Source organism: Seriola lalandi, unplaced genomic scaffold (assembly GCF_002814215.2).
Source record: "Seriola lalandi dorsalis isolate HSWRI2012SDOR001 ecotype SW California unplaced genomic scaffold, Sedor1 jcf7180002054795, whole genome shotgun sequence".
Lineage (NCBI taxonomy): Eukaryota > Metazoa > Chordata > Actinopteri > Carangiformes > Carangidae > Seriola > Seriola lalandi.
The window spans coordinates 2715201-2734161 of NW_019525348.1; the positions used below are offsets into that span (position 1 = coordinate 2715201).

General features: G+C 42.8%; 1 protein-coding gene across 1 annotated transcript in view; it reads right to left on the minus strand.

Moving 5' to 3' along the window:
* sorbs1 (sorbin and SH3 domain containing 1) overlaps positions 1–18739 on the minus strand; it is a 35812-nt gene extending 17073 nt beyond the window's left edge. Inside the window, exons 1-14 of the mRNA XM_087179179.1 lie at positions 18538–18739; positions 15578–15620; positions 15051–15137; positions 14528–14644; positions 13700–13806; positions 13388–13529; positions 13180–13209; positions 10434–10576; positions 9856–9916; positions 9628–9702; positions 7903–7938; positions 7653–7755; positions 6285–6399; positions 3914–3997 (exon numbers count right to left, since the gene is read on the minus strand). Of these exons, the coding sequence (XP_087035305.1) occupies positions 3914–3997; positions 6285–6399; positions 7653–7755; positions 7903–7938; positions 9628–9702; positions 9856–9916; positions 10434–10576; positions 13180–13209; positions 13388–13529; positions 13700–13806; positions 14528–14644; positions 15051–15137; positions 15578–15620; positions 18538–18624 (1230 nt within the window). The 5' untranslated portion in view covers positions 18625–18739. The remainder of the gene's footprint in view (positions 1–3913; positions 3998–6284; positions 6400–7652; positions 7756–7902; positions 7939–9627; positions 9703–9855; positions 9917–10433; positions 10577–13179; positions 13210–13387; positions 13530–13699; positions 13807–14527; positions 14645–15050; positions 15138–15577; positions 15621–18537) is intronic.
* Between the last annotated feature and the right edge of the window lie 222 nt (positions 18740–18961).

Below are 18961 nucleotides of genomic sequence, written 5' to 3' on the forward strand. Positions count from 1 at the left end.
GGGGTGGGGGGTGGGAGTGGGCGTGCATCGGTCAGGGGGCGCCCATGCGGGGAGGGGGCTGTCATAGGCTCAGCCAATGGGCTGCTGTGTTCCCGTGAAGCCGTCTCTTTTGTCTGGTATTGAGTCACTCTCATTACCAATGGACCAGACCAGGGGACAATTAACCAGCTGGTGGTGCAAGCAGGCCGAATTACACACACACACACACACACACACACACACACACACACACACACACACACACACACACACACACTTGACACTCTATCACACAGTCAGAGTTCAAAAGAGGCACAAACGCTTCCTCACAAAGTGAAGAATACAGTAAAACATTTTTGTTGAAGAAGCATAATTATAACAATGTTATAAAGACACAGAACAAAAACATAAAGCAGAATACATAAATAAATGTTTAAAGGAGTATAAGGGTAAAGGTAGTTGTTATTTAGGAGCAGATATTATCTTCAAACACACGGGGTGGTCACGGGGTGGTAGCACCCACTTGCATTTTGAATGGTTTAGGGCCAACTAAATTTAGCCCGCTGTTTCTGTTGCTTTCCTCTTTTCCAACGTCACAGCAGGTAAAAATAACAGACGTGACACGGGCACTATGAATAAGAGCGCAAGTGTTGTTTGCAAATACGATTGCACAATCCTCATCCCAGCCAGCCCTGCCCTGCCCTGCTGTTAATACCACGTCCACTTCCCCTCGGCGCGGCCAAGCCTCCCGCTTCCCACACCGATGACCAGACAAGGAGCATTCTCCGCAGCTCATTTGCCACAACATGCCTTTCCACTTAGTTGCCAGGGCAGAACTATCATTAATAACCTATCAGAATAAATGCCTATCTTTATAAGAACAGAACATCAGGCTGGCAGGTCTGTAGCTGGGTCTATTTATAAAGCCAAATGTTCCATGTCGACTTGGAGAACACGCCAGTGTCATTGAATAATCTGCAGCTCTTCCTTGTGCCGGTATGTCTTGTGTCCCCCTCAAATCTGATATCGGGGGAGAAGATAGTGTTCTCTGACACCCCTGGGTAATTGGGCTTACACAAACACACACACACACACACACACACACACACACACACACACACACAGCGTGAGTGGAAAGTAAACAGGAAAAAAGCATGGGCGGCTTATCTGGAGTAAAGGAACGGAATCTTAATCTGGTTATTTACAAGATGCCTGATTAGTGTCAGTTTATGTGAACTTTCCTTTATACAAAAGGGCAAAATTGTACAATTTCAAACTAATCCTACACTCATATCACTTAATATCACATTACTCTCAGAGTTGCATAACTTTTTTTTATCCACCTTATGGAATAAAAGGGTGAAACAGAAGACAAGGGCAGGGAGATGCTAAAAACTGGTTATCAGATGAAGACACACAGAGCATCACATAAAGCACCAACAGTGTGAAGTGTCTGAAGCTGTATATGGTGATGAATGAAGGCCTCGGTGAGTCAGTGGCACACCGATGACAACGTTTCTGCAGAATTTCCTGTGCATGTTTCCTAACAGGTGTCCCTGGCTGCTCAGAGCTGCGGCTCCTGTGTGCCGCTTTCATATTCAAAATAGCAGTCATGAGTAGGTCATGGTAACATGAATCCCATTCTTTCCAGCACCTTATTTGTGTTGATATGTTCTCATGAAAACAAACAGCTCCCCCAGTGTGAGGGGCCTGTTATAGCCACGCGCGCCCCTCGTCTCATCTCCGCTAAATGCTTAAAGGTAAAGGTTAAGTGTATAACAGAGGTTAAATATGAAAGCACAATGAGCTGGCAGGCTTACGGAGTTGCCTCCTTTAGAATATGTCAGGTGGTAGGGGGAGGCTCTGTGTAACTCAGCGCTGAGACAGAGTGGCAGCGGCCCCCTCGTCAGCATGTGCTCGACAGATGGAGTCACTCTGTCGGTTACAGGGGGCCAAAACGCTCTTCCTGACCATAGCTATGTGTGGAATTCCAGCTCCAGCTCCGGCATCGATGAGCCTGAGTTTCTGTCACCGGAGGTGTTTCCAGGCTCCTGTTGAACCTAGAGCTGGTTAATATTAATCAAGAGGACCATTACTGGGATTATACACAGGTGTCACTCTTACTCGGAGCCTATTAGGTGACTATAAGAGGCTGCTAGTGGATGAGTAATGATGATTTGACGGGACAAGATGAAGAAGACGAAGAGAGAAACAGCGCAGTCTTCCTTACAGTGAGCCTGCTCTTTAGAGGTATTTGGTTGACAACTGGATAATTAGTGGCGTGAAACCACAAGAAGTTATAAAGATGAGGTTGAAAGATATAAGATGGAAGAAGTTTCCCAACATTATAATACTACTTCATTAGCAGAAGTGGTTCACCTCAGCACTTCAGAGGTTATTAATAAGAACAAGAGCTAAATGAACCAGAGCCAGAAAGGCCTCGCTCCAAATTTCACTCCTGAGCACTATCGTTTTTGCGGGACTTCCAGCCATATCTCTCCTCTCGTAACACACAGAGAGAGTGACTACTGATATGTCAATCAAACCCCAATGAGCCAGTGTGTCTGGCCGAGCCTTAAGGTCAAATACTGCACATACCAGGTGCAGCTTTAGAAGTGACTTTGACATTAAACAGGAGCCAGTCATCAAGCCCAGCTCATCTGGCAAACATCCAGGCTGCCATGAGACAAGAGTCGGCCGCCTCCACGGCTAAACCTCCTCCACATATACACTAACCTGGAACGGGAGACTCTGCCCCTGCGTCTGGCTGATGCTAGGACATGACCTCATGTCGTAGTCAGCGGTGCCACCTCATATGATCCAGGGTGTGGTGGTGGTGTGGCTCTGACTGACAGAGAGCGAGGAGAAGCAACATCTGTTTGTGGGCAGCCAGTGCCGCAGTTGTCTGGTGCCATCTAAGACCTGAGGCATGGATTTGTCATGACACTGTATACCGCTTCAACATGCCTGCACCACTTTGGATATTTTGGTAAATCTGCTAGATGGCAGACGGGCAGCAATTATTATTTCAAGGGCCTGGGATAATCCTGGAGCCCAGGACTCGCGCGGACTGCAGGCTCTCCAAGTGAAGAGTGACTTCTAGATGAATCACCCTGTCAAGGCCTCCGGCTTATGATATGAATTCTAGTTGGCAGGGAGCATATGAAAGTGAACGAAACAAAGTGTTACTCTTGGGTGTTGAGTCAACGGCATTGGAAGAACAGGGATGGCAAGAGATCACAACATCCTGTTGTAAGGAAAATATGAATGTGATAAACTCACAACAGCCCTTTAATTGGTCCCCGATCATGGACACCTGTGCTACTACTGGAGTGCAATAAACCCTGATCAATAATCAGCCTTATTAAATATTAATGATCTAAATTGCAGAGGGATAGAAGCCACAGCTAACATCAGGGGTCAGAGTGTTTTTGTTGTGCTCACTCAGCTTCACAGATACAAATAAACCGCTGAGAGATACTTTTGAAGACGGCAAAAATAGATCTCAGTCGACTGTTTTAGCTGGGGGACAAAATCCTTTTAAACTGTATGTGGTGACGATGAGGGATGACAGCAGCTATATCAAGTCCTTTGGAAAAGGTTTGCTTGCAGATATATGCGTCCAGGAAAATGGTTAAAAAAAAAAGTTACGATTATGATGAAAAAACAGGATCGTAACAGAGGTTGGTCTCATTAAGCCACATTGATGGGACACATAGCAGTAAATTTAGTTCAAGACGAAATAAATTTTCTTATGTGCAGGACCAATTAAAAAGAAAATGATTCAGTGCAACATTGCAGGTGAGAGTGGGAGTAGAAACTGAGAGTAGTCCTCACAGACAGACACAGGTTGTTTAGCCATTATTTGAACACGGATGTTATCGCATGCAATGAAATACAATATACTGTCACTTTAAAGACAGCGACCACTTACCGCTTTGTCAAACTCCATCTCTGAAAAGAATTTATACCAAGGCTCATTCTCTAAATCTACATCTTCCGGACTTACATCCTGAGTCTAGGGGGCATGGCAACAAGAAGAGGAGGAGAAAGACAAAGAGAAGACAGTTCAGACAGCACAGAAAATACACACCTGAGCTCATGAGCCAAATGTTTCTATCCAACACCGTAAATGATCAGTGAGATCGCTGTAGGTCTTCTCACTGAAGAAGATACCTGTTGGTTTCTTTATGACAAGTACATTAAAGGATGGGTTCACATTTTTTTCCAGTCTTTTTTAAAGGGATAGTTTGATATTTTTGGAAAAATGTGATTTCTTGCTGAAAGTTAGATAAGTCGATTGATACCACCGTTATATCTATGATAAATATGAAGCTGCAGTCGGCAGCTGGTTAGATTAGTTTAGCATAAAGAATGGACTTGGCTTGAGACGATCTTTTATGTAATATTGCTGCTGTTCAGTGACGACATTTATACTTGAATACATTTATACGCTTATACCTGAAATTTAAAATACAATAATATAATTATATATGATTAGTGTATTATAACCCCACACCCCTGTGATAATATCGTTTATCACGATGTTTGGGCTGGACTGTATGGAGATGTTAAAGTTGGGATATGGACAAAACCTTGACTGGAGACAAGGGGAAACAGCGAACCCGGCTCAGTCCAAAAGTAACAAAATCCACCTACAGGTACCTCTAAAGCTCCCTATTTAACATGTATCATCTCATTTTAATCATCTGTACAAAAACCCAGAGTCTTGTGCTCACTCCAGGACGTCTCCGCTGCTAAGTAGTCATCTGGCACATACTTCCTTAAACAAACTAAATTAAACATGTCAGTTATTGAGCTTTAGAGGTATTGGCAGGTGGATGCTCTTACCTGGCTAGCTGTTTCTCCCTGTTTCCAGTGCCAAGCTAAGCTAAGTGGCATCAATCTTCTCATCTACCCCTGGACAAGAACGCAAACAAGCATATTCCCAAATATCAAACTATTCCATTTATACAATACTAACACACCGACATGAACATTAAGAAAGTTACAGGCCGCTGTAATTATCCCTCCTCTGCAGCTCAGCAGTAAAACACTGTCCGATGAAATACAGAGGGAATTTTATACAAAACAGATTTTAACTTTGGCTGATACACAATCTATTCAGCTGCTAAAGCCGTCAAATTAGCTTCAGCTGAACTTTTGAGAGCAAGCTGACATCTCTTCTATTCAACTGTTTGTGTATGGAGAGGAATGTGCTGCAAAATACACTTGAAAATTCTGAACCTGTCCTTTAAGCAAGTGTTTTACACACAAAGTGCCGGTTATTTAATGTGAACGATATGTTTAAAGATTTTATTTTATTCTATCTAATCAACAGACACAACTGATAATGACCAATAAAACATGCAAACTCATTTCTGAGCTGAAATATAACATATGCTGTAAATATTTTGGAAGGTTTACAGTAAGTAACAACACAACTTTAAGCAGGGTCAAAATAATGGCCCTAATGCAGAAAATGACCAGCTACAGCACCACGGACACTGACCTATCATAACTGAGCCTGTAATTGAAAAACAGCAGAGTCCATTATTTTACAGTGGTCCCAGGATGAAGTAGAGCGAACTGTAATGAGTGTGTTTGTTGGCTCTGGGATCGGGCCAGATCTTGGCTAACAACATCTATTAGCTTGATGTAACTGAGTATTTGACAAACAATCATTACATAATCAACAAACTACTTAATCACAATACTGAACCTCCCCATGTCTTCTAATTATGTAAGAGGGAAATATAAGGAACTTGAGACCTAAATGTGCTCTCTTTTTGGTAAATATTACAGTGAATATCTAGGCAGCGGCTACCAGTTCTCTACTATATGTAGCAAAGCTTATCCAGACAAGACAGCCCTCAAGGACACTGAATATTGTTGCAGCATTTGATTCAACACAAAGTGTTAAAGCTAGAAACGAAAGTATGAAAACACACAGGATCCAGGTTTTGTGTGCTGGCTGGGATCCTCTCACACCCAGCTGATTCAGCCCAATAACCTTAAATTGAAGACAGGAAGACAATGGCTATCCTTGTAAGTGATACTCCCCCCGCTGCCAGGCAGGATCATCTGTCGCCGCAACAGGACACCCTTTTGGAATGTGGTGCACATGGCGATTCAGGCTGCACATACATCGCCTCATCGGAAGCTGCCACCCGGGAGCTTAGATACAGAGGTGGCGGGTGGGTGGGTGGAGGGGGGGGGTTAGATGGTGTGTGGAGTGGGGGACAGCTCACACGACATGCACACAGAAAGAGAGAGAGAGGCAAACAGGCAGGCGGCTAGCATACCGTTCTCTCCAGCTTCAGCACCGACGATTTCCCCGGCTCGTATTCAAAGATGCTCTTGGGCTCGGCGCGGTACTTCCTGGTGTCTACCTTTTTATCCGGGGGCTCCCACTCGTTCCTGTGGAGAGGCGGGTGTCAGGGAGGGGTGGTGATGTGGGATGGGAGAGAGCCAATCCTTATCAAGTAGTCTCCATGGCAACCGGCATAGGCTAAGATGTTTTTTTTTTTTTATTTAAACATGACGTCTGTCCTCATTATCCCTGCCCTCTCTCTCTCTCTCACTCTGTCTCTCTCTCTCTCTCTGTCTCTCTGTCTGTCCCTCGCTTCCTCTAATGATGGTATAACTGAAAATCCAATTCACGGTTAAGCCAAATCAGTAATTCGATCAGGTAAACTAGATTGGACCCAGTGACAAAAAACAGAGCGCCTCATTTCCCCAGAGAATTTCTTAATATACAGGCAACGCTTAAATTACTGTTCAGTAAAGCACTGAAGTATGACTCTTAAATAAAAAACATTCGATTGATCTTACACCTTCTTTCACCACATCAGAAAATAACAACACCTTTTTATGAATGAAATTCTTAAGGAGATCCAGCAGCAGCGTTTACACCCCTAAATACATAACCGCTGAGGAAGGAGGAAGGTCAGACATCCACATGTCATCTGCAGCTCTGGTGGGAAACCGTTTATCCTCTATCACCTGTTCTCCTTCATCACTCTATCACTCATTTCTCTAAGAGCAGATCATCCTGTGTCAGTGCTGACGTGTGTGTCTGTGTGTGTGTGTCTGTGTGTCTGTGTGTGCGTGTGTGTGTGTGTGGAGGGATGAGTACTAATCCCACTTCATGTAAAGGACATAGCAGTGGAGGCCACAAATGATAAAAATTAAAATTAAAATTAAAATTAAAATTAAAATTAAAATTAAAATTAAAATTAAAATTAAAATTAAAAAGAGCTCAGACAGAAAGGCTAAATGTCTTCCTTGCTCTGCCATGCACGGCCATGTTTAGTTACACTTACCACTGCTGTGTATAAACAAAGAACAAATACAAACTGTTTATCACAAGACACATTTTTTTTTTCTGGAAGTAACGTTAAAGTCGCACTGAGAGAACATACACATTATAAACACTGATCTACCATCACAGCCACGGTTTTATATCTATGGGAACGCTGCCTGTTAAAGAAGCAGACACAAATAGGATTGTTCATCTTATCATATGGTTATATAATCTTCATAACCTGTTCTTTAACGTATTCTGGGTTGTAAACACCTCCTCTTAATAGTTCTGTGCTTTTGTATTAAACATCACAGTGAATGTCATAATAAGAGGGTTGGAGCAGATGGAGCAGATGGAGGTCACTGACCTTTTGGCAGTGGGTTTGAGGGAAGAGGAGCGTGCTGGCACCGGCATCGAGCGGCCTCTTGAATCGACCTCGGCGTCACTTTTTGAGCGTGGGACAGCTCTCACTGAAAATGGGCACATACAGTAAATATTGACAATGTTGAAGTGTGAGAAAGAGAGAGTGCTGAACGTCGTCTTGGAAATACTAATGATAGATGGCATACATTTTAAATTAGTTTCTTATGCTTATAATGCTCAACTCCAGAACTCACCGTCTTCCAAGTAACCAAAGGGGGTGGGACCGTCATCTGAAAGAGGCGGACATCAATCAAAAGTTATTTATTATCATTTGTAACTCTGTCTACCTCTGCTATTTGAAAAGTAATGAACGTAGCAGAATGCTAAATTATTCAAAGGGCTTTAAAAACACGTTTTCCTGTGTTTGTCCTCCCGCCTCACACCTTCCATTAGGCCAGGCATCAAATTAAATCAAAGCGTGTCAAATCAAAGCGTTTTACAGGAAGCATTACTGGGCTAAAACAGGATCTGAGCATCGATGAGCATCAAGGCTCTGAATAAGTAATGCACTGTAAAGCAAGAACGCCACAGCCACAACAGTCAGAGTGATCTCTGTATGAGTTGCATTTTATCTGTGAGATCAAATTTACAGTCAAATCAGTCACAACTACGCATGGAAGTCGTGTCGAGCTGAGACTGGGAAAGAAGAGGTCTGGGAGCTCTTTCCCTCATTCTGCGAACTTCCTCCTCTGAAATGAGCAGATCCAAAACCCAAACCGTAAACCATCCCCCAAACCATAACCAGCCATCCAGAACTTAAACCCAAACACTAATTGGTGAGGCTTATAATGAACAACAATCACTCTGAAGGTTGTGTACAGCCTGCACTCAGCACAGGACAGTCCACAACCTCAATGCAGGACTGCAGCAGCACCTGGTGGTGACAACCCTACACTACATCTAAGGTACACTAAGCTACAGTCTCATCATGCTCATGAATTAGCATCTACAAATAAGATATTTCTAATATTAGATGTTTGACAGAAATAGAAAGGCCAAGTTGTTAAGTTACAAGCCAAGTTGTTACAGTATAGTATATAGTATAGTTAAGTAGAATGACACTACAAGGCTTCGTGCATCCTCCTTGTCAACACACTGACATCAAAGAAAATGTGTCCAATCTGTGGCAACAATAATAAGAAGGTTCAGTATATTCTCATATAAATATACTAAGTGAGTTTTACCCATGTCTGCATACTGGGATGTACTGGCTGTTTAGTGTTGCATAATCATTGCATTAAAAGTCTGTCAGTCCATTTAAGAGTGACTGTGGTGTATAATTGTATGTTTTCATGTTTTGGTAGAGGGGGGCTAAACTTTTGTTTAAGTCTGGATCACAGATTGGGATCAAGTGTTCTTGTGCCACTCAGACCATGACATCTGAACAATATCAGGATCAGCACGAAACTTGCAATGTACTTAAAACAAAAGGAAATAGTTGCTCTACTGCGCGGAGTGGAAGGAAAAGGTCCCATATTTTATAAAGTGAGATCTCCATGTTTTTTTTGGTTATACAGCAGACCACCTTAGGACTGTGAAACTATCAAAGCCTCAGTCCACAGAGAAATGCACACAGCCTGTTTTCAGAAACTGAGCCTTAAAACCAGCCGTCAGGACTTCTGTAATGATGTCACACCAAAGCAGTCACTGCAGAGGCAGACCCTCCTCTCCTCTGATTGGCTCACTGACTTGGGTTCTTAAAACCACTAATATATCTTCTTATGGATCAACACTTCAAATAAAACACAGGAGAAGTATAAAATATGGGACCTTTAAATCCTTTCAAATACTTTGGAGGTTATGTGGTTTTGTACTTTACACGAGATCAGTATGACAGATTGAACACAGCTAAAGTATTTGAAAGGGCCCAGGATGGCTGCAGATTAGTAGAGCTAACAGTAGTTACTGCCATCGGATACCTTTTGATTTCATGTGAATGTCAAAGTTCTCAGGGAAAATGTAGGTGGGGCGGTAAGGGTTTTCCTCAATAGGCTCTGAGCACAGTGATGGAGAGACAGAGCACAGCGTGACATAACATACAAACACATATAAGAACATACACAAGCCTTACACAAGCCACCAACAGAGAAACGTGACAGGGAAACATGATCAAACATACAGGAGTGGAAATGATGATAAACTCTTACCAGGTATTTTGTGTATCTGTTTGAACATTGTCTTATACCAGTCTTTGGACTTTTCAGTGTTCTGAAATTTAGATGTGGACATTTTTCATTAACAACAAGTCAGACTGTCAGACAAATATTTCTTCTCCAAGCAGGAGTAGAGCAGGTTCAAGTGTATGGTTTTGGCAAGACATTTTGTCTTGTCAAACACAGGTCTAACTAATGACTTTAATGTTGGCTGCGTTCCATTAAGATGTGTCAGTTCCAGGGCTCGAGTACTGTCTATGCTTGCACCTTAATGGAACAGAACCATCATTAATGTAAATTAATTAGTTACACCTGTGGTTTTCCTGTTAGGATACATCAAAAAATATCTCCTACAAGACATGATACATCTGTTTCTAATATAATTATAAAAATAATTCTCAAATCAGCATGAAACAACTACATAATATTGCAAGAATGCATAGGAATGTTTGACTGTAAGAAATCTTTTTGCTCCAACGTCAAAGACCATTGTGTTGTATGAACAAAACAGCCTTTAAACTTCTGCAGTCAGTTGATAAGGTCTTCATCTGACATTAGGTTTCGTCGCTCACCCGTACAGGCACAATGGGCTTGTTGAGAGGACTGAGGACAGGGGAGTGCAGTGATAGTCGCAGCCTCTTCCCGTCCATATCAGGGACTGGACTCACTGAGTCTCTGCCAGGATCAGGGCTTTTGTCCCTTTCTGGGGATGGGTCTGTAAATTGAAAAAAAAAAAAAAAACCTGTAAGCCAGACAAAACGTTCACAGCACATTTTTTAGCAAAATGACATATGACACATAGGCCAGGTTCAGTTAGGGATCTGGTGTGAAGGCCAGACTTCATAAGATTTACAGGGGACATGGACAGCACTAAATAAATGTGGGCAATAACAAACACATATTTTTACATGCTCCACCCCAATTAGTTGCACCTGTGTCTTGTTACCTGCTCCCCCTGCGTATAATTCTGTGTTGCCCTCTTTCTTTGACAGTTTGTCTGCTCAGTTCCCTTCGATGGTTCCTCCTGTTCTCGTGAGTGTCTTCTTTCATTTGAGTTTTGCTTTCCTTCAGTTTTTGCATCATCTGCCTGTAAGCCATTTTTGTTTATTAAATCACCCTCTTTGCTACTACAGCGTAGTGGGATACTTTAAAGTGAGACTGTTATTTTTGCTGAACATCAACCACTGAGGCTGCAAGTGATATTGTAATGTAAAGCTAAATGCTAATACATCTATTTAAAGTTAGCTAACGTTAGCTAATGTTAGCTAACATTAGCCATTAAGGCTGTAGCTGCTCCTGAGTGTACTGAATTAAGTAAGGGTGTGTTTAATAGCTGGTGAATTGAACTGCTCATTACAACCGTAAGAGGGAGACTTGTTGTACATTACGTTCAGCAGACTTTCTGACCCATCCTTAATATAATTGGCTCGACCTGTGCTTCTTCCTGTTCTGAACATTCAAAATGTCTGCTGTGACAAAGGGACTGTTGTAATGGTGTTTGTGCAAAAGTGGCATGATATCAACAAATGACAAGCAAAACAAGTGTGTGTGTGTGTGTGTGTGTGTGTGTGCGTGCGTGCGTGCGCGTGTTTTTGTATGTGGGTGGCAGATCATTATAACGAACCCACATGGAGAATCTAAGGACATTTTGTACATAATATAATAAATATAATTCAATTGCTCCTTTTCTGTCACAGATTACGTTTTGTACCACAAAATAAAAAAAATAGCTAGTGAAACAATTACAATACAATAACTAAAATATTATTGCTTTATTTAATATACACCTGGAAAGTGAGACCAACAGGTGATTTGTGAAGCTAGCAGTAGAATAAGCATCTACAGCACAAACAACAACAACAAAACCCCTTAAAACAACAGTGCTATCAGGGAGTACTTTATAATTAGCCCAAATGATACAACTGCAAACACTGCAGTGCCACAGTAAGCAAAGGAAGGGATGTGAAACACCTATCAGCATCTGTAATGTAATCTTATACATTTCTAACATCCTGTTGTGATCGTTCTGCCCCCCCCCCCACCCCGCTGAAGCGGAGGCTCATACACAGCTGCAACCAACATCCTCCAACCGCTGTACCCACACAACCACTCCACTGCAAAACAAGATTACGTAAACTGTCAGTGAAATGATTTGCCAGGACGTCCCTCTGGCAAATCCTCTTCCCTGTTCAGCCGTGGAAAACACAGGTTTCCCTCAGCTCACCGCACTAACGGCCCCCGCACCACTCTGCAGTCTGTACAGTGATGTTAAAGCAAAAGTGAGGAAATCCTTGTTAAACATGGAGGACGAGGTGGTTCACTGCAACCACGGACATTTGCACGTTCAAGTACTAATGCTTAAAATGTCACTCACAGACAGTCACGCTGCAGTGAATGTACCGGATCAACTCCAGAACCTCACTGCAGCACGGCAACATGAAGTCAATTGTCAGTTTTCTGTGCAGCGTTTTTGTAACAGACAACAATGTAATCCTAATGTTAATCTAAACTGACATATGCCTGGCTTCTCATGAGTATTTAAGATAATACAATCAAGCAGGGAGAGCGAGTTAGAGACAATGACAGAGAGCAGACGGGCCAAGATGAAGGTGCAGGGAGAGGGAGAGGAGGAGGCCAAATCAGCCAAATGTGACACTCTACTTCCAGGAGAAATGGTTTAAAGATTACACTGGTCTCCGTCTCCTCAAAGGGTGTGCTCTGTTTCTATTGTGCTAAATACTCTGCAACACAAAAGTCAGCTTGTATCAAAAGCAGATTCAGCGTTTGTCAAGACCGGCTTTCAGGATTCAGGAGCCAAAGCCTGTTGATGTGCAACTTTCGTGTGAGCTTGAAAGCCAGGAGAAATCTTAATGATGAACAGACCGTGCCCACATGCATCATCAATCAATACGGGTCTGCAGACTCTGGTTAATACTTGCCCCAAGATCATGTTCACCAAAACTGTCCTCTGGGTTTTGAGGTCCATGTTGTAGGTATTTGTGGCGCCCCCTATGGGTCGGGTTTTAAAGGCTGTGGTAGGCCTGTTCCCAAACATGACTGAAAACATCTACTACCTATTGGACTCATGTTTGTTGGGAAGCATTTGTACATCATTTCCTCTTCTTGGGCCAAGTCTCTATCGCATTCCAGCTCACAGCAATTTGAGCTCTGGCATACGACAACCAATAATAATAATAATAATAATAATAATAATAATAATAATAATAATAATAATAATAATGATAATGAACCGGTACAAACACAGATTACACAGATAATTAGAAATATGTTAGAAATCATCAAGCCCTCAGTGCATACCTTCCAAATGAGAAAGATGCTTTTGCTGCTCTGTTGTGAGAGAAAGACAAGACAAGGACAGGACAGTGAAATGTGACTAAACAGTGAAGCACACCTGTGACAGCAGAGAGCAAGACAAGGCTAATGGATCACAGACAAGACACAGTAACAGTAAGACGTAGACATACAGTACAACAGTATGTTCATGACAAACTGACAAAGTGCTCACCTCTGTTGTGCTGCAGCAGGACTATGGTGGGGTTGACTATGCTCGTGCAGGGATACACAGAGCTGGGGTGCGATGACAAACAGTTGTGAATGTCAGTGAAGGATGGAGCCCGGTTCTCTTTTATGCTTTCTGGTGAATTGGCCTGAAAGCGACAGAAAATACACAGTAAAATTCAACAAGGTTTTTCAAGAATTTCGCTGAAACTAAATACAGACTTCAAAATGAGGAGATCACAGTGTTCTTATAATTGTCAAACCACAAAGAGCAGACAAAACAAAGATCCAGTGTTAAATGGGGCAGAAGTAAACGTACCTGGCACCGAGTGTTGTTTACAGGAGGTAAATCAGCTGTGAGGCTGCTGCCTCCCTCAGCCAGTCCTGCTTTAGAGCTGTCTCCATTAATCTGACTCGTCCAGTCGCCTAAAAAGAGTCCAGAACACTCTCAGTTTGGCAGAATACAAACACAGAGGATGATACTAAAAAACACAGTATTTCAGTGAACTTATCACAGCAAACCAGAAACCCATTACATCTAATTGCTGATCAAATAAATCTCCATTTCTTTCTGTGGAGTGTGAATGATTTCTTTGGTGGTTTTCATGCTCAGAGTTGTTAATATCCCCTGGAAAGGAGGAAAAAAACGATTCTCCCACAATCTCTGAACTTTGTCATCAGAACAAAGCGCCCATTCACTGAGCTGCAAAGGCCGTTTGTTCCAATGGCCTTTCTATTCAGGCTCTACAACAATTAAAGCATCTCCCCAAAAGCCTTGGCCAGCCTCCAGGCCGGTTCCAATGTGCTGTACGCAACAAACAAGCCCACAGTCAAGGCCCCCTGCTCCAAAGTGCAGTGTGGGCAGGCCGCAACAAAAGAGCCCTTTGACGCGCTCATGAAAATATGAGCAATCGCCCTTTATCACCACTCTGAGTGTGCGCCGTGACTGAGCATAGATTTCAAAAACGTGGCGAGTTATATAATCCTGACATCAAAACAGAGCTGTGAAAGGCACGTGAGGAATTCTTATGATGAAGTGTTTGTTAAATGACAGCAACATTCACGACGTCCACATTCTGCAGCTGTTACTGCTCTCTAAATACTTTTTCATCATAAGGAGAGATGTGAGGAAACAGCTGTGACTTACTTGGAGCTGTGATGACGTTCGGCTCCTCACTGATGCAGCCCTCGTCATCTATGTGGACGAGGGTGGCCCTCAGAGTCACGACTCCTTTCCCTTTGCACACTCTGCTGGGGTCCAGATCTGCAGATATTCAGAATAAGAGTCTCACTTCCACAGCTCTTCATTGTTCAAGGCAGAGAAGTGTCATATTCTGTGTTGTCAGTGCACTCCTGCCTCAGAGGAGCTGCTGGGAATCCAAGTTATCGCTACCTCACGCCCCAAATGACCAAAATAGAACTGTAACATCAAAAGCAGGTCGCCAATTTAATATCCTGTAGTCCCATAAAACTAATTGCCATGATCACACTGTCAGTGCTGGAAGTGGAGCAGCTGGAACATGTCCTGTATATTCTTTTTTTTTTTCACGTTGTTAAAGTGACACCACATTATTGATAAATGAGTTTTAAAAGCATCCTTCTAAGTTTTCTCTGTGAGTATGAGATGTCCCACAGTCGTAGGCGCTGAAAGATTGATGGGGATGCTTCACCTGCGGCAGGAATCAGGTCAGGGGAACCTTTCATGCTTTTCAGAGGCGTGATCCTGACAGCGCAGACTGCTCGAGGACCTGATGGGACTGTAACACGCACACGCACACACACACGCACGCACACGCACACACACACACACACACACACACACACACACACACACGCGCACACACACACAGAAACAGGAAGACATTTTTTTATGTGTTTAAAATATTATACAAAATATTAGTTAAAGTAAATAAAGTACAAAATGTAATAGAGATCTACATTTTCTACCTCTTAAAATTTGAATATTTTATGCAAACTTTAATGTGCATTATTTATTCTTAATTATCACCTATGTGTTAAAGTAAATAGTGAAGCTATTTATCATTAAAAAATAAACAAGTGCACTACAGAGTGGCATTTAACTATTTAAGCAAGTGATTTAACTTCAGTTTGGCCTGGAGGACATGATTACATAATCATAACGTGACATAAATGAGGTTCTGGGAAATATTTGAAGTCAGGTGGAGAGTTGACTCACTGGGAGATGCTCTCTGTCTTATACCGCCCTCTGCTGGAGAGCCCTGAGGAAGACAAACCAAAAACAGTGACGGAGCAGATATCTGGAGTTCAGTGTGATGTGTCATTCAAAGGCAGAGTGTAATGCCTTATCTTTGTCTTAAGCTTTTCTGTTTTACTTCACCATGAACATTAATTGAGAAACAGCTGTGCAAATGGAAATCCCCAACTACATGTGATTTTGAATTGCTGTGTATTCAGTGTGACAGACCACGCAGCATTACAGTGACTCCACCTGCAGATAGAGCATATCCACGGATCTGTAAGATCTCTACCACATGTTCTTTCCAACTGCATCAAGCTCAAGAAACTTGACATCAGCTGGACTGTGATATTAGCTGTGGATCAGGGTAAGTTTGGAAACCAGACCAGTGCTTTGCTGCAGTGTTGGCTTGCAGCATGGAGTGTTTTTAATGAAAGACTGTGAGGACTGATGCAGTATCACACATTTCCCCATAGAGCTGGAGCTGGAGCTGGACCTTCCACTGTGGAGTCACTGCAATGAAAGCTGTAATCTATGGCCACATACAGCTAATGAAATTGTGGTACAACCCCAGTTGTTGTGTTACACTCTGAAACGAGATACAACGCAGCCAGACAGGAAGGCGGTGAACTTCAAGTCATCTGTTTAAATCTAGTTTACAACACACAGGATTCCACATATTATTCCTAATGGATGACTGACACAATAATGAACAAATAACAGCTTGAGCTTTAACATTAATAAAAATTTTAAAAATACAGAAAGTGTTTCAAAATAAGAAAAAGCAATAACTTTTCCTGTTTGATACAACAAACTAATATCTCTGAAAATGTTTTCTTGGTTCCAAGTGTTACATAAAAAACTCGTCTCACCAATATTAAAAGTCACAGCAAAGGGAGGAAACAGTGGCACAGATCAGAACCCTGTTTAAGAATAATAATAAAACTCCAGAAATAATAATCCTGTGCAATACTCTGACAGTGATATCTATATAATATGAGGCCAAAAACATAAAATGCTACATGCAAAATGAATTAAAACACATGTTGAAGATGGTGACACTAATTAGTTAAAGCTCAGTTAATACTCAGTTAGCTCTGTAGGTGGGCGTCTTATTCATTGAGGATTTCATTCTGATGACTTCAGCTCTCTTGGTTTTGGGAGGAAGTTTGGCCTTCATCGGACCGTACACATGAAGTCAAAATCTAATCCTTGCTCCCCTTTAAGGACGAGCAGGAAGGGCGTGAGAGAGAACAAACAAATGTTAATGTGAGCTGCATCAGTAGAGTGGTGCAGAGGCAACACCAAGGCCACCAGAAAAGTAGCTGTGAAACACTTCCCGTCACTCTGCTGGGCCTCCCTTTGTGCTCCGCCAGCACGTCTTATTTAGGAGACATCGCCATTTAAAACGCCAAGAAAAGCACTGATTGAGTCAAGACACACACAAACACACACACACACACACACACACACACACACACACACACACACACACACATAAAGGCACTCAAACAGTCGCCCATGCATAAACACAAACACACATAAATAGTATTTTCATTCCATCTGGAATCTATTCCGTGATATCAATTTTAAGCTGCTTTTAAGGTTGCATCTTTACTCACTCTGTGTGTGTGTGTGTGTGTGTGTGTGTGTGTGTGTGTGTGTGTGTGTGCGTGCACTGTGTTTACCCATGGCAGTAAATAAGCCAACCTGCAGAACACGCAGGGGACTGATGTTCCAGCTGGAACCCTCCACAAATAGGCCTAAATGGATGAGGGAAAATGGGAACAATTCCAAACAAGCCCCATGGGGACATGAAGCAAAAACCTTTTAAAACATCTTCCAGGCTTGGAGCTGAGCCGTCCCACAGCATCAGAACTTTGTGTATTTATTTCCCTTCTCTCTTTAGTAAAATCAGCTTGCTTCCTGACCCCCTGCATCCCAGAGAGGCGATGCATCCATGATCTCATTTCCAAAACCATTAACAGACATTCCTTTGAGGAGCGCTACACTGATCTCAACTCTCCTTCCGCCGTATCCTGGGATGAACCCCAGCATGCTGAATATACAGTAGAAAGAGAGACGTGGGAGTATTTGAACCTCTCACTTATAATAGATAATGGGAAGTTGACAGCTCGCAGTGTTCAGTTCGCTGTATAAACAGAGGAGAGCAGAGATCAACCCCTGGCCTTTTTAGGAATAGATGCCTCAGTGCAGGGAGGAGAGTGGTGCAGGAGCTCTGGGACAGCCTGCAGTGCTCGGGCCAAGACAAACAGGAAAATAAGAAGAGACTTTATCAGCCAAACTCCTGTAAAAATGCAATTTACCTAAATGCAATCCTTATAATCTGAGAACACTTTAGATGTCCACGCTTCACTAAAAGACTCAATTTGGCCAAACTCTATGGAAAAAACAAATGGATATGAAGTTAAAGTGGGGAGCTCAAAGTTCAGCAGATAGTGGGATAAACTGAGAGGATCAAAGGTCATGTGTGTTTAACTGAAGCTTTGAGCTTAAACCTCACATTCTCCACCAGGGTCTCTTAGTGAATGACCCACGGTGACCCACTCCCATAGGTGCTAGTGACAATCCTCCTGAGCTCAGACGTCTTCCGATCGTCTGCACAAGCAGCAAATTCTCAGAACTGACAAACCCTGAAAAAGTTCAGGTGGTATCTATTCTCTAAAATGATTCATCCAGGTGGGAGGAAATCACATCCAGTGAAACATCCTCTCAGCTCACACCTGTGTGATTATCGAAAAGCAGGAATACGCAGCGAACACCAGATGATTTACCATATTTACATCGGTCTCCTCCACAACTACATGACACTCACACACACACACAGATACATAAATCTACAGCTGAATGACTAAAATACTTTTCCGAACGGCCGCGATCGTCCGCAGCATCACTGTGGATCTGGGGAGATGCATTACCTCCTCGATGATGTGAGTCCTTCGTCCACGTTCATCAGGTCCCTCTGAAGCCCCCTGAGACGTCTGGCTGAGCCATGAGGGTCTCATCTAGCAGGGGACGGTCCCAGCTTTGACCTTGACCCTCGCTATGTAGGAGGTCTGTTTGTTTTTGACAACAGCCGTGCCCAGATGGACCTGTCACCACATGCCACCTGGGAATGTGGCACCCACTCAACAACTGCGCAGGCTACCATATGAAATCCTCCTCCAGCAGGACGAGAGACAGACAGACAGACAGACAGACCGCAGGGGGGCGGCTGGAATCCGCTACTGGATGACTCAGCCGTCCATGAGCTCTTAATACCTCGGTCGACATGATGACTGTATGTTAATGTGTGATGGAATCTATGATTCAGAAACCTTTAAAAAGTGATTACAACTGTAA